The sequence below is a fragment of the Propithecus coquereli genome, unplaced genomic scaffold (genome assembly GCF_000956105.1).
Source record: "Propithecus coquereli isolate 6110/MARCELLA unplaced genomic scaffold, Pcoq_1.0 Scaffold145, whole genome shotgun sequence".
Taxonomy (NCBI): Eukaryota; Metazoa; Chordata; class Mammalia; order Primates; family Indriidae; genus Propithecus; species Propithecus coquereli.
In genome coordinates, this window is record NW_012138858.1 from 784698 (window position 1) to 801250 (window position 16553).

At 41.4% G+C, this 16553-nt stretch overlaps 1 protein-coding gene across 1 annotated transcript in view; it reads left to right on the plus strand.

The window, feature by feature from the left end:
- Nucleotides 1–211: 211 nt before the first annotated feature.
- Nucleotides 212–16553, plus strand: part of MBOAT2 (membrane bound O-acyltransferase domain containing 2) — a 170321-nt gene continuing 153979 nt past the window's right edge. Inside the window, exon 1 of the mRNA XM_012639943.1 lies at nucleotides 212–286. Within this exon, the coding sequence (XP_012495397.1) occupies nucleotides 212–286 (75 nt within the window). The remainder of the gene's footprint in view (nucleotides 287–16553) is intronic.

The window sequence follows — 16553 nt, forward strand, 5'->3', positions numbered from 1 at the left end:
GGCGGGCGCGGGCGGCCAGCAGCAGGCGGAGGGGAGGTGCGAGGCGGGCGCCGCCCCCGGCCCCTCCCCGGCCCTCCCTGCGCCGCTTTCCGACCGCGGGCGGCCCAGGGGCGGGCGCGCCGCTGCATCCCCATCCTCGTCGTCGCCCGGCACAGCGCTAGCGGGCGAGCGGGCGGTCGGAGCGCGGCGGGCGGAGCGCCGAGGCCCGGCCATGGCCACCACCAGCACCACGGGCTCCACCCTGCTGCAGCCCCTGAGCAACGCCGTGCAGCTGCCCATCGACCAGGTACCCCGGGGCGCTCCGGCGTCTGGGGCGTCGCGCCCTCGCCGTCCCTCTCGGCTGCCATGCCACCCGCCCGGGGGCCCGGGAGGAGGGTGGGGGCTGGGGCCGGGCGCCCGGGTGCCACTCTGCCCGCCTCCCTGGAAGGAAGGGGACGACAAGCCCGTTATTGTCCCGGAGCCCCTCGCTCCGGGCTGCCCCCTCCTCGGCGTGCGCCCCCGTCCTTCCCCGGCCCCGGGCGGGGGTGGGCACGGCGGCGGTGCCGGCGGCAGCCCGCTGGGGAGGGCTCTTTATCTAGACGTGCGCGAGTGCATGCTTGCCCCTGCCGTCCGCGGCCGCGGCGCTCGGACCGGGCGACCCGGTCCTGGAGCCGCCCGCGGTGCACATTGACAGGGGTGCGGAAGGCCGTGGCCGCGAGGCCGGCGGGGGTGCCCTGCCCGCGTGTGGCGCCCGGCAGCCTCCGGAAAGGCCGATGCCTGGTCCGGGTGTGAAGGGCGCCTCGGAGACGGCGTGGATGGGCGTGAGGGGCCGGCGAGGCTGAGGCGGTACCGCACTTTGGGGACAGTTTGCATTGAAGTGTGGTTTAAGAGAAACCGAGAGGCAACAGTTTGGGGAAGGCAGAGAGGTGCTGAGGAAAAGTCAGTGAGTGAATCCCAGGATTCTGTCTGAGAAAGTTGCAACCTTGTGGACTGAAACAGCCACCCTGCCGCCTCCTCCAGCCCTCAGGAACGCTTTTGACGACGTCTAGGGAAGGGTGGCATTTAAATGAGGCCAATCAAGTTTGATTGTTTCCTGGGCCTAGGGATTACTGAGAAATAAACTGTATTGTGATGCGAAAAGCAGCGCCATTTTTATTCAGGAAAGAAAGTTTGGGAGTATTTTGCCGAGAGTGTGAGATTTAGGGGAGTTGTTGATGGGGTATATCTAGATAATGCTCTAGCCCCAGGCTAGAGGTAATTGGAAATTTTACTTGCAAATGTTTCTGGAGTACTTGATCTGGAAGTGTTTGTGCTTCACAAGGGATACTGGTTCACTGTCCTTGGCTCGGAAGTGTTGCTGTTATTTAGTCTTCAGGGATTTCATTTATAATACAGGATTCGTCCATGTCCGGACTGCTTTTCATAAGAGCAAGCTGGAAACCTAACATTATGATACTAACTGCTTTGTGCTTTTCTGTTTTAAATAAAATAGACTTAAGTATGTCGGAATTAAAAAATTCTGCCTTCTGTTGAAATCTGAATTCTTCACTTATATTTCAAGCATAACTTTTGGTTAATAAATAGTAAGGTACCTACTCCCCCCCAACATATCTTGAACAGTAGTTATAATGTGTATCATTCTAATAAAGTACCGGTAGTGAAATTTATCCTGTATTTTAAGAAAATATTCTGTTTATTAATAAAGATCAGAAGTTGGGATTTTTAGTCTTCTCAACCCTGTGGAGGATTCCCACTGTTTTCCAACCTGAAGTGCAATGTGTGACCTTTTAGCATATTACACCTCTGACTTAAATAGGTTGCTGTCAGTGTACTAGAAAATAGAGTGGGTATTTGTTAAAAAAGTTTTCTTGCTGATGAGCAAGGGAAATAGGCTTATACCTTTACATTTCTTTTTGGGAGACAGATACATACTTAGATTCTTTCTCTCTGCCATAGACATGCCGTTCCCCTGCCTTGATGAAATATTTTCTTTACTGTGCTAATAAAACTTTTAAATTATATAATGCTTGTAACCTTTTAAAGTGACTTAATAATAATGAACTCATTTAAACATCTCGGCAATCCAGTACTTTTTCAGTACTGAAATAAACAGGAGAATCAAGGGAAAGTGACAGGATTTAAAACATTTTTGACTTTTCTTCTTTATTGGCTAATGGTCTTAACTTGGTACACGGGGACTACTCTAAATTTGTATAACCATGTATAACCCTGAATTTGTATACCCATTTGTATAGTACAGTCGTGTGCCACATAATGTTTTGGTCAATGTCGGACTGCGAATACAACAGTGGTACCATATGGTTATAATGGAGTTGAAAAATTCCTATTGCCTAGTGATGTCGGAGCTATCATAATGTAGCACTATGCATTACTCACGTTTTTGTGGTGATGTCGGTGTAAACAAACCTACTCAACTGCCAGCTGTATAAAACTATAGCACATAAAATTATGTATAGTACATAATACTTGATAAGTACATGTTTATAAGTTTATTATACTTTTTACTATTTTAGACTGTATTCCTTCTATTTATTAGAAAAAAGTAAGCTGTAGAATAGCCTCGGGCAGGTATTTCAGGAGATATTCCAGAAGAAGGCATTATTATCATAGGACATGACAGCTCCTTGCATGTTGTTGCCCCTGGGTACCTTTCAGTGGGACAAGATGTGGAGCTGGAAGATAGTGATACTGATGATCCTGACCCTGTGTAGGCCTAAGTTAATGTGTGTGTTTATGTCTTAGTTTATAATGAAAAAGTCTTTTAAGTAAAAAAAATTTTTTAATAGAAAAAATCTTACAGAATAAGATTATAAAGAAAGAAAATATTTTTGTACAGCTGTACAATGTATGTTTTAAGCTAAGTGTTACTACAAAAGTTAAAAAAATTAAATTTATAAAGTAAAAGTGTTACAGTAAGTCAAGGTTAATTTATCGAAGAAAGAAGAATACTTTTTATAAGTCTATGTAGTCTAAGTGTACAGTGTTTATAAAGTCTACAGTAGTGTATAGTAACATCCTAGGCCCTCACATTTACTCACCCCTCACTCACTGACTGACCCAGAGTAACTTCTAGTCCTGGAAGCTCTATTCCTGGTAAGTGCCCTATGCAGATATGCCATTTTTTTAATCTGTTATACCACATTTATACTGTACCTTTTCTATATTTAGGTATGTTTAGATCCACAAATACTTATTGTGTTACAGTTGCCTACAGTATTCAGTATAGTAACATACTATACAGGTTTATAGCCTAGGAGCAATATAGCTTAGGTGTGTAGAAGACTATACCATCTAGGTTTGTGTAAATACAGTCTGTGATGTTCGCACAACAGTGAAATCACCTAAGTATGTGTTTCTCAGAATGTATCCCCATCATTAGGCGACACATAACTGTATTTGAGTTGTTTCTCTTCTCTAAGCCAGTCTTAAGAATATTGGATTAATACCACGGAGTTGTTAACTTTCACAGTGACAATCAATTGTTTCTTTGAAGCATCTAAGAGTTGACTTTTTGTTGATGAAGCTCTTGGAATAAATAACAACTCATTTTGTAAAATTGGATGCATAAATAGTCACTTTGCTATTTTAGAATTGAGCATAGTAGGACATTTTTATAACCCATAAATGACTTAGTCAAAATTAAGAGAAAAACCTAAGAATTGGTTGTAATCAAATAGTGTGATTCAACAGGAAAAAGACAAATCAGGAAATGAAAGTGTAAAAATATAACTTGTTATCATGTTAATTTGGTATGTGCTAATTAACAATGTTTAGAAAAATTAGGAAATTTTAAAAGCAGTTGTTTGACGTCATAGGAAGAAAAGGACTTCAGGGTAAGAAAAAGTTAACTTTTTTATTACTACAGTAAGTATAAGGATTTATGAAATGATAGAAACTATTGGTATGTATGTATATAACAATGCACCTTGTAGGGCAACGTAGCAGAGAAAGGAGGAAGTGTTTTGCAATAAGGCTGAGGCCAGTAAAGGAAAAGGAGCAAAAGATGTTGCCTTAGGCTCCTAGTTTGTTTAATCTTTAATGAGAATTCCAGACTGACCTTGAGGTAGCCATAGGATTTGTTTAGTAGGCCTTAAATTTAAATAAAAATATAAAATCTATTATCAAGTGAGGTTACCTGATTTTTTTAAGACAGGAAGTCTAGCATCTGATGTTTTCCCCTTTGTTGGCCTTGCTTTCCAGATGATGTTATTTCTAGGGTAAAGTTTAGTAGGTGGTTATGATTAAAGGGATATGTGGAGAGTGGGTTTTGAGGAAGGAATTGAACTAAGGGAGAGCTGTGCCAAGAAAAGGGCCTAACATGCTATCTCGAAGGTATCTGATAGCATTGAACATAATTGTGTTCTTTTTTAGTTGCTGACGTGCTGGATTTTTAAGACTCCAAAGCAAGTACCAAAATGAAATGAGAGAATATTTAAATGTCCCAAATCAACTTAATTTTTAGAGTGTTTTTTTTCCCCAGTCTTAACATATCATATGTTCTATTACATTTGACTTGTCTAACACTGAGCTACCAGACTGACGTTGCTATCTAGACTGTCCCCTTTCACCCTCTCTTTCTTTCTGTTGTTTTTAACCATTTTCTGTCCATATTTCTTATGATGCTGTAATTACTACTAAGAAACTGGTTTAAATTTTCCTAGTGATGTGATATCCAGGATGGCATACTTGGCAGAGGCCAGTTGAGGGATGAGTTTGGCCTGTATAGAGTCATTGAACAGCCCTGTTTTGGGGCATGGGTCATTGTTTTAGACATAGTGTGCTGAACTCTTTGGGCAGGGAGAATCAAGGTACTTTGAAAGGTTTGGAGGAGGAAGAAAAAGATGGTTGGGGGAAGGAGGAACTGTTATATTACTAGTCCTGCAAAGTCAGGTAATAATTATAATGCCTAACACTTTACAGCTTTCAAAGCTCTTTCACATACCTTATATTATTTAATCAAATCCTCACAACGCCTTGTGAAGTCAGGTAGAACTCATGGTATTTAGCTTCAGGTGTGTATGTGTGTGTGGTATTAAACATTTGAATAAAAAAGGTCAAGTTTAGTTTATAGTCTTAAGATGTGGCAAATATTTTTGGTAGATCATTTTTTTAGATCTGGGCTGTCAACACATTTTTAGAGGGGGAAGTGGAGAGCAAGAACTTCTAAAGGCCCCTGAAGCCCACACTGGTTATGGTTATGGTTGAAATAAGAAAAATGGGTGTGTTTGTGTGTGTGTTGTGTGTGAGAGAGAGAGAAGTGTGGAGGTTTATGAAGTCCTTGTTTTCTTTTTGGTCAGTGTGTTGATTGACCTTTCCTATATACCTCCTCCGCCCCCCTGGGGGGCCTAACCTCTGCTCCCCACCCATGGAAAAATTGTCTTCTGTGAAACTTAGGGGCAGAACAGCAGGACGTGAGCGGTGGGGATGGGAGGCAAGCAAAGCTTCATCTGCATTTACAACCTTTGCTCCCCCTTCGCTCTCATCACTGCCTGAACGCCTGTCTGTGCACTCCCTGCCCCCGCGTGGAAAAATTGTCTTCCATGAAACTGGTCCCTGGTGCCAGAAAGGTTGGGGACTGCGGAGACAACCAATTAAGTGAAATAATGTGTTAGGGAAAAGAGTTTGTGTTTATTTAAAACACAAACTACTTTAATCGTCCTTACAGATCTGTGTCGTGATGAATCCCATTTCATAGATGAAGAAATAAGTAAATTTCTCAGTGTTAAGCCTTTTAAGAATACGACTTTTTAGGAGAAAAAGGTAAATTGCAACAAAATAAGCAAATCAAAAGTTTATTTTATTTTAAACTTGCCATTTGAATACTCTAGGTTTAGGATGTAAATATTTAACTCATTTGTCTCTCCTGTCTATTTTTTACTTTTTATGAGAACCCTGAAATACTGACACAGTCTGTTGTGGAAGATTCCTTTTAATCAGGAAGGCATATGGGACTAAGAATCTTGAATCCTGTATTTTAGGCCCTGTCAGTTAACAATTTTAGATATGTCACTTTACATAAATGAGTTTCCTTCTGTGTAAAATGTGTGTTGGGCTTAGCTTTAAAATCCTGTGATTCTGTATTTGGCTTATTAGCTGATGAAGCTTCTCCAAATTCTTTTTGGACTAAGTTGGAGGGAAAATAAATATAAACTTTAGGGGAAGAAAGTGACTACTATATTTTGGAGAAGTTTTCCAACAGTAAAGAGTTGAAACTGCCTCTCTGTTTAATCAATCTGAAGCAATTAAGCAAAAAATCACATGCCCTGACAATTGCAGTTAATGTAGGTTTCCCTTTATGAATAGGAAGTAGCAGGGTAGTGGTGTAGTGGAAATGACATGATTAGGTCTGCAGCCAGACTCTGCCAGTCTTGTGCTGTTTGGCAAATTACTATATTTTTCTTTGAGTCCCATTCCTCATCTGTAAAATAAAGATGACAATAAATAGTACCTACTAGTAGATTATTGGGAAGATTAAACACATAAGCTATGTAAAATGCCAGGTTCCTAGGAGATGTTCATTGTACAATTCCTTTCTTTTTACAAATTATGAAATATCTGGAATTTATTTATATTTTTATTTTGAGAAGTTAATATCTGTTCAGATGTATTCCATTTTTAATTTTTAGGACTTCCATTTTAGGAAGGGAAATACAAGGTTCAGGTTTAGTCATATGCCCACATAGTGATTAAACTAGGATTAAAGTCTAGTTTTGAATTTGGAGTCAAAAGTGGTTTTTCTGCTTCCTTACTGCTTCAAAAGTTCTTTGTCTCCCTACTTTTTTATGCTTCCTATGTTACTGCCTCTCTAGGTACAGATAACCTTAGTTTCTGTTTATCGGGTCCATCAGGGCCGACTTTTCAGGGAGATAATCAAAACAACTCACAGCGGTTTTAACAATTGGGATTCTACGATAATAGAACTTCGTAAGAGCCCTTCAAAATAAAGCAAGCCATAAATATGACCCTCAGCACAATGATCATTTAATGATGTTATGAATGACATGAGTGAAAGTAAAGTCAGGCTTTATTTAGTCAGTATGTTGGATGTGTAAAGGGGGCAGGGCAGCTGATGTGTGGACAGACAGAATAAGGATTCAGGAGACCAGAACAGGCGCCAAGGATGTTGCTTATCAAAATCCTAACCATTCTTCCAAATCTGTATCCATTGCGCCTTGCATATGATTTTTTTTTTTTTTTTTTTTTTTTTTTTTTGAGACAGAGTCTCACTGTGTTGCCCGGACTAGAGTGCCGTGGTGTCATCCTACCTCACAGCAACCTCAAACTCCTGGGCTCAAGCCATCCTCCTGCCTCAGCCTCCCGAGTAGCTGGGACTACAGGCATGCGCCACCATGCCCGGCTAGTTTTTTCTATATATTTTTAGTTGTCCAATTAATTTCTTTCTATTTTTAGTAGAGACGGGGTCTCGCTCTTGCTCAGGCTGGTTTCGAACTCCTGAGCTCAAACAATCCGCCCTCCTCGGCCTCCCAGAGTGCTAGGATTACAGGCGTGAGCCACCGCGCCCGGCCGCATATGATTTTTTTCTGAATCTCATCTGATGGGTCTGCTTCCTTATTTGAGCTGCAAGAGCGTTTTGGATTTGGCACTGTTCTGGCATTTGTGTTTTGCTTACTGTTACGTGTATCATTCAGGGTTCTGGTAGGAGATAGATTGAACTAGGTAACCAAGTGAACCAGGTAGCTTATAGAATATTTACAGTGTTTGTGCACGTTTAGGAAAACCAGCAAGGAATAGTACAGTTCCCACGCCAGCTGCACCAGGCCTGGGGGGCAGAGGAAGGAAGGAGCAGAACCCCAAGGGGGCAGCGGGTGGCAGGGCTGCTTGGCAGGAGGGGAAGCTGTGGCCTCCAGTTGAGAGGCTTTGTCAACCTGCAGTGAACCTGAGGGAGGATGGTGTGAGGGGAGAGAGACTTTTCCTATTTGCTGATCTCCTGCTGAGCTTGGCTTCAGAGGACAAGTGGATGCTTTGGGGACATAGAATAGAGTGAAGAATGGATCTGGAGGGACATTTAAATACTCTCCAGAACATTATGATTACTACAAATTACTCATTTCTCTATGAATACAAATAAAAAACCCATTGTCAGGCTCCTTTATGCACATTCTCACCTGTCTCTTCTCAGTCATACTTTTTGAAAGAATAGTTGACTTGCTGTGCCCATTTTTCTAATTCCAATTCACTGTTAAAACCATTGTGATCACGCTTTGGCCTCTGGTACTAAAAGCCAAATCCATTGGCAAACTTTGAGAAATACAGTACTAATCAGTTATTTCCTTGCTTAAAACTCTTCACAGCTTCCCCATTGCCTGTGCAGTGCTTTTTGAAGTGTGGCCCTGAAATCACTTGTATGAAAAATCACTTGGGATTATTATTAAAAATGTGGACTCCTGGGCTCTGCCCAGACTTACTGAATGAGGGCCAGGAAATCTGCATTTTTGACAGGGCTTCTATTAATGCTTCCCTGCATCCCGCACCACTGTCACAGGTAAAGAGAGGCCTGGACAATTTTTTTTTGGCTCTCCATATTAAAGCTTATTAAAATGTGAGGTATTTTAAAAAAATGTTTGCATTTAACAAATTAACATGTAACCCCCACAATGTAATGTAGTGTGATTGTGCTATTGACAATATACTCGCAAGATCTGGGAAAAATAAAATTCGTAGTGCACTCTACCCTAGGCAGTATGGCGTTGAAATAGGACAAGTTTTTAGATGAATGATGTACACATCTCCTTTCAGTCTGGTCACTGTATCTCTGACGACTATATGTATAATCTCATGTGTAGAAAATGTCACCAGTCTAAATATGGGGTCCTTCCTGAATGCGATGTCTGGGCCAAGTAGTCCTTTTGGCCTGCCCTGTGAGAGGCCCTGCTCCATCCCATTCTTTTTTTTCCTGTTTTGTTTTTAGTTGACATGTGATAATTGTACATATTTATGGGATATAGAGTGATAATTTCAATACATGTATGCAATGTGTAATAATGAAATCAGGATAATTAGCATCTCCATCACCTTAAACATTTATCATTTCCTTGTACTGGGAACATTCAAAATTCTCTCTTCTAGCTTTTTGAAAGTATTCAATAAGTTACCGTTAACTTTAGTCACTCTGCAGTGCCATAGAGCACTAGAGCTTAGTCTTCCTATCTAGCTGTAATTTTGGATACATTAACCAACCCTCTCCCTATCCTTCCTTCCCCTTCCCCTTCCCAGGCTCTAATAACCACCATTTTACTCTCTATTTTAATGAGCTCACCTTTTTTTAGCTCGTGCATGTGAGTAAAACATGCGGTTATGTGCCTGGCCTGTTTCACTTAACATAATGTCCTCCAGGCTCATCCATGTTGCCACAAATGACAGGATTTCATTCTCTTATGGCTGAATAGCATTTCATTGTGTCTATATGCCACATTTTCTTGATCCATTCATCTGTTAATGGACACAGAGGTTGATTCCGTATCTTGGTATTGAAGAGCATTGCAGTATACTTGGGGGTATAGATACCTCTTCAACATACTGATTTCCTTTACTTTGGATACATACCCAGGAGTAGGATTGCTGGATGATATGGTAATTCTGTTCTTACCACGAGTTTACCTTTGAGAACGCTGTCTGGTAGGCCTACAATCTGAAGGATGGCTTGTTAAACCCTCCACCCCCACGGGCACTCACACTCTTTCCAGCCATGCTAAGTAAACTGCCCAGAGCCACGTACGTACGTAGAAGTGGTGAACTGGATTTAAATCCTGGCTTGCTGCTGCTTGAGGTATTTGCATACTCAATTATTTAAAGTTTTCCTCAGTACATTTTCCTACCTTTTAACCTCTTCCCTTTGATTAAGCTGTTTCTTCTGCCTGAAATCCCTTCTGCCCTTTTTGGCCTGGTAAATCCTTATTTTTCAGTATTCAGCTAACACCTGTGCCTCCTTGATGAAGTGTTTTAAGATTTGTCGCATTCTTTCTTGTCACTGGACTTCCTTCTTGGGTGTCTTGCATGTATAATATGCCTGTGCATGCTGTACATACATACGCTTAAGTGTGTGTAATACTTCTACCTCAGGCTGCAAGCATTCCAGGGGGGCTACTAACTTGGAACCTCTTCAAAGGGCTGTTTCTTACATCCTGTGCAGCATTGCAGGATAATGAGGCCAGTGCCATGGGGAAGCACTGAGAGAAGAGATACAAGTGATAGTCCTGCTCTGCCTCATTCCTTGGCTCTGGGCTCTAACCCGCCTGTCCCGTTTCCACAAAGCAGAAGTCCATTGTCATCCAGAGCTGTCTTTCTTAGGAAGGAGTTAATAGGAGCATTTCCTGTGGGGTCCTCGCTCCTTTCCACTGGCTTCTTCTCAAATGCGAGTATCCTTCCAACTTCAGGAAGCAGTGGTACTAGAATCTTTGCTTGGCCACCCTGTTGGTTAGGGCCTTCAAATCACTTGCCTCCTACCCCTCTCCCACTTCAGTCTGCTGTGACAGCATCTGGAGCATTTAATTTTTTTTGTTTACTTTATAAGTCTCCCTACCAGGCTATAAATTCCTTAAGAATAGGAGCTTCCTCTTACTCATCTCTGTATCCCTCCTGCTTAGGGCCATTCTTGGCATAGAGTATGCGGGACTAGAGTGATGACGACATAGACTGGCTCAAATTCTGTCACTTGTTAGCTGTGTGCTCTCAGCAAGGTACTGACCTTTTTTTTTTTTTTTTTTTTTCGAGACAGAGTCTCACTATGTTGCCCCGGCTAGAGTGCCGTGGCGTCATCCTAGCTCACAGCAACCTCAAACTCCTGGGCTCAAGCAATCCTTCTGCCTCAGCCTCCCGAGTAGCTGGGTCTACAGGCATGCGCCACCATGCCTGGCTAATTTTTTCTATATATTTTTAGCTGTCCAATTAATTTCTTTCTATTTTTGGTAGAGACGGGGTCTCGCTCTTGCTCAGGCTGGTCTCGAACTCCTGAGCTCAAACAATCCGCCCTCCTCGGCCTCCCAGAGAGCTAGGATTACAGGCGTGAGCCACCGCGCCTGGCCGGTACTGACCTTTTGTAAGCTTCAGTTTCCTTGTCTATAAAATGCGGCACATAGTAAGCCACACTGAGAAGGGTGTGGTTACCATTGAGGAGACGATGCAAGCAGAGGGCAGAACAGGTGCTTTAGGTATTATGGACTGTTTAATACTTTTCCAGGTGTTGGTGAAGACACGGTATTGTATAAGACTTCAGCCCATCCCTCAGACCCTTCAGGGTCTAGTAGAGCATTTGCAGTCATCCATTTTACAAGTGTTTTAGTGTCTAGTGTACTCCAGATGGTGTGTAAAAAAACCTATAGGGTACAACGAAGAAAGTGACTGCAGTCCAATGCAGTGATTTTCAAACTTAAAACACTGCAGCTTCTTGGAAGGGGTAGCCTGGTAGAGAAGAGGCAGGTCCTGCCGGAGGGGGTGAGGAAAGCCAGGCTCTAAGGGGTGAGGTCTGGTGAGGTTGGGCTGAGTGCTTCCAGGGGTCTTTTCCTGGGAACTCTGTACTTTCCCCATCTTACATTGGCACTCATGTTCTCCTGGGCTAGAAGGCAAATTGGAGGCCAGGGAATCTGTGGAGGCCCACTTCACTGGCTGAGGAGCTGCTCCGCTGACTGAGCTCCCCAAATCAGGTTTAGGTCACTGTGACATACTCTCTCTGGAAGCTAGTCTGTGACTCTTACTGGCTGTGGAGCCTTGAGCATTAAGATGCCTACCAAAGGAGAGCACAGCAGGTGTCTCTTAGGTAGAAGTGATATAAACCTTTGTGGCTGACTTTTATTTTCTTCAAGTAGATTACTTAGAAGGATGCTGGGCCGGGTGCGGTGGCTCACGCCTGTAATCCTGGCACTCTGGGAGGCCGAGGCAGGGGGATTTCTTGAGCTCAGGAGTTCGAAACCAGCCTGAGCAAGAGCGAGACCCTGTCTCTACCAAAAATAGAAAGAAATTAATTGGACAGCTAAAAATATATAGAAAAAATTAGCCGGGCATGGTGGCACATGTCTGTAGTCCCAGCTACTCGGGAGGCTGAGGCAGGAGGATTGCTTGAGCCCAGGAGTTTGAGGTTGCTGTGAGCTAGGATGACGCCATGGCACTCTAGCCTGGGCAACACAGTGAGACTCTGTCTCAAAAAAAAAAAAAAAAAAAGGATGCTGAAGACATGCAGAGTATTGGAGAATTTGTGGGGACTGTGGCTGATTATTCAAAAAGAAAGGAAGGTAATTATGGGAGGTACCAGTCAGTATTCTCAGCTAAATGATTACAGTGTTAGGTGATAAGGGGTAGTTGGATAGAGAAGCTTTATCAGCGTTTTTATCAAGAGATTAAGATGAAAGAAGCCTTTAGATTACACAGTTGTCTTTATCCATAAGGAACAAAAGACTGCCACTTTTATTTAGTGTCCTGCCCCCTCCCCTTTAGTAGGGCCTTCCAAAAAGATTCTTTTGGAATATCTTCCCATCCCCCATGTCTTCTAGCTTTCCTATCCAATCGGGGGAAGCCTGGCTTTTGGCCAACAGCAGGTGAGTCATCAGCAGATCCTCCCAGGGCTGCTCAAAGGAGCAGGTAAACTAGTGTCCTTGTGGAGTGAGGAAAGCTCTGCCGAGCCAGGGGCTGTCCTGCTGCCAGCGAGATGCATCACACTCCTGGAAAGTCCCCGGCCTCTAACCAGCTTGCCTTGCTCCTGTCTAGGCATTAGACAAAGATGTAACACTGTTTTAATCCATCATTCTGTATAAACTTTTTTAGGTTTTGGAGATTTTCTGTGCCAGACTAGATGTTCGTGGAAGGTCAGAGTTATAGATAACATATAATTTTAGATATATTTAAATTGTTCAGTTACATGTACAATGTACGTATATATATATTTTTTTGAGACAGAGTCTGGCTCTGTTGGCCGGGCTAGAGTGCTGTGGCACCATCCCAGCTCACTGCAGCCTCAAGCTCCTGGGCTCAAGCGATCCTCCTGCCTCAGCCTCCCGAGTAGCTGGGATGTGCCACCATGCCCGGCTCATTTTTTCTACATATTTTTAGTTATCTGGCTAATTTCTTTCTATTTTTAGTGGAGACGGGATCTCGTTCTTGGTCAGACTGGTCTCGAACTCCTGACCTGGAGTGATCCTCCCGCCTCGGCCTCCCAGAGTACAATGTATATTAAAATAAAATAGATAGCTACCTGCTAATTCTGACTCCTTTTCTTTCTGAAACTAAATTATAGGTACAACTACAATACATAGGTGAAAGACATCCAAGTGATACTTACTTCGTTAAAACTGAGTGGAGAGAAGGGAGGCGCTGCCTTTTGCAAAACCACTAGGTTCAAAACTACTTCTCTACTGGGTGCTCAATAAATAGTAATTAAAATTGAATGCATCTAATTTAGTAATATTCAATTTTAAGATGTAAAGACCTGCAGTGAAGGTCTAGAAATTAATTGTATGGATGTAAAATTGTCTGAGACCAGCAATTTTTTTTTTTTTTTTTAAGAAACAGGGTCTTGCTTTGTTGCCTACGCTGGAATGCAGTGGCACAATCACAGCTCACACAGCCTTGAACTCCTGAGTTCAAGTAATCCTCCTGCCTCAGCCTCCGGAGAAACTAGGACTGCAGGTGCGCACCAGTGCACCTGGCTGATTTTTTTTTTTTTTTTGTAGAGATGGGTTGTCTCTCTGTTGCCCAGGCTGGTCTCAAACTCTTGGACTCAAGCAATCCTCACGTCTCAGGCTTCTGAAGTGCTGGGACTATGGGCATGAGCCATTGTGCCTGGCCCAGCAATACATTTTATCAGTAATCCTTGGGAGTTTTGTTAAGATGTTGCTTAGCTGACCAGGTTATGGAGTTAGATGAAGTAGCTAATGCCAATATAAAATCCAAGTTCAAATGCCTAGAGGGTACTGGGCAAGGAACATAAATGAATGTAAATGTAGATGCATTCATTTTCTGAGGTGTGGACAGCATGACCATATTGAAAGCCCATGCCCAGTCTAAAGGGAATGCCCGTACTCACTTTCGCTTATGCTTGCTGTAAAGGAATGTTGGCTTGGTACTGCCGAAGCTGATTTTTCAAGGGAAGATGGAAATCTGGATTTTTTTGGTGAAATTAGGATTTTTAAAACTTCGGCTAAAATTTTAAGTTTTCTTTTTTTGAGCCCTAACAACATATCTAGGCCAAATTTAGCATATTGGCCACCAGAAATTAGGTAGCAGTGTCTAGTAAAGTTTATGGTGATCGATCTAATCTGAAGTACGCTGTTCTGTTCTGAGACTTAAAAGGAACATTGACAAATCACATTATAATCAGAGCAGGGCAATGAGGACTAAGAATGCTTGGAAGCCATGTCAGGAAATAGTTGAAAATGCATTACTTAAAATTTAGTAATTTTATCCTTAAATTGGCCAAGAGTTTCCAATTAAATTTTATCTGACTAGTTCTTTTCATTTGGGGAGGATCACATCTTGGCAATGATCTTGAAAGTTTTAATACCCCATTAAAGTGGAAGGTTGGAATTTTATATTACTATCATTTTATTCTTTTTGCAGACCCAGTATTACTATTATTAATTGTTCTATATTGTCAAGACTATTTTATGGTGTGGGGCACTTAAATAAATTAAGTCTAGCTAGTGGGGAATAAAGTAATACTTGGAAAGGTCTTAATTATAAGCCCCTCTCAATATATTCTAGAGTATATATTGATTTTTGGCCACAGTGTTCCATCTTATGATAACTGTTCAGACTTTGGAGTTTAAGTTTAATCTTCAGCATGCTTTGCTATGAGTGTTAGCATGCCTTTTCTAATACTAGGACTGACACAGCTGTTCATATTAGCTACATCCCAAGAATAGAAGTGACAGAGATTTTTGGTGTCTGAGTAGAGCCAAGATGAAGGTAGGGGAAAGTTTAGCTGGTACTTAGTATCTTTGGAGACAGTTAAGGGGTCTTTAGTATAAGATTATAATCCCGGGTGCTATAATTGTAGTCCCTGAACATTTCCTGTATGACGAGACTAGTTATGTCTTTGCCTTTTGTTCTTGGAAAACGTTTTTAAAGCCAAAATTCCAAGTTTACCAAAGAATATATTTTTAAAGCCAAAATTTCCAAACATTGAGCTTCAGCCTTCCATTAAATTTGAATGGAAATTCTGATATACTAATCAAAATTGAAGAGTGGAATTTTAGGTATTGTTCAACTGTGTGTATGTTACAATTTTTATATGGATTGGAGGGATTCATTTCTAAAGATGTAGTTTCTTTTTAAGGTATAGAAAATATAAATTAATGGAGAAATATTTTCCAAGGTTTTTGGCATAGACTCAGACTTCATAGGACTATAAAGTAATCTATAAAGTAATTTTTTTAAAGGAATATTACATTGGGTAGGAAACACTTGAGCAGATTTAAAAAATTCTACTTGGAGTATTAAAGAGGAAAGGATGTTGGGACCATTTCGACAAAGACAAAATAACACTAGAATAGTGCCAGAGGCTGGTCTTAGTTTGTTTTCCTTTTTGTATTAGTTTTATTGAAAGTAAGAACCACTAGAAAATAATGTAAATATTAAACTATTTTTCATTATTTTGTCCCCTATTTCCAGATTTGGTTAATGAATGATATTAGAGTTTTAGCTCTTATAAAAAGAAGGAGAAAGGTAGTACAAGTCAATGTGCCTTGGCTAGGTTGGTAAAATGGGTTAGCAAGTAAATTAGCTGTCTTTGTTATTCAGTAAACAGTGTAACAGGGCTAGGTACAGAAAACGAAAGCCAGATGTTTTATGCATTACTGTAAGATTATTATCAAAATCAAGACCCTCTCTGAAACTTGAAATCAAGTAGGCTATGTAGTAGTAGTAAAGAGGACAAACCTTTAAAAACTTGGCATCATTCTGAGAATTGTAGAATTAGAAAGTTTTATAGTCAATGTTGGTGATTGTAGAACTTTTTTTTTTTTAAAGGAAACTTCATGGGTTATTGGAATCACTTTAGATGTTGGGAATTACCATTTGGTAGTAAAGATAGAAAGGCATAAGTAGATACTGTTTATTCAGTATGTAGTATAGGCCAGATCTTCATTAGGCCCTGGAAAGATACAACGATGAGTAAGAGCTGGTTCTTGCTCTTGAGCTTCTAGTCTAGTGGGAAGAGAAAGACTGATAAATACTAATATTTACAGTGTGTAAATGTGTGTCAGAAGACAGATATGTTGGAATTATTTTGGATAAGCCTGCTGCAACAGAAAGTCCCAACAATAAATCAGTGAATTTAAGATGATAGAAGTTTATTTTTTTCACATAACAGTTTTGATGTGCAGTTTCACTTTCTGTGGTCAACTGCGGTTCAAGTTATTAAATGGAAAATTTCAGTTGAGTGAGACAGAGACACCACAATCACATAACTTTTATTATAGTATGTTGTTATAATTGTTCTATTTTATTATTAGTTGTTGTTGCTAATCTCGTACTGTGCCTAATTTATAAGTTAAACTGTACTGTAGGTATGTACTTATAGGAAAAAGCAGTATACGTGGGCTGTC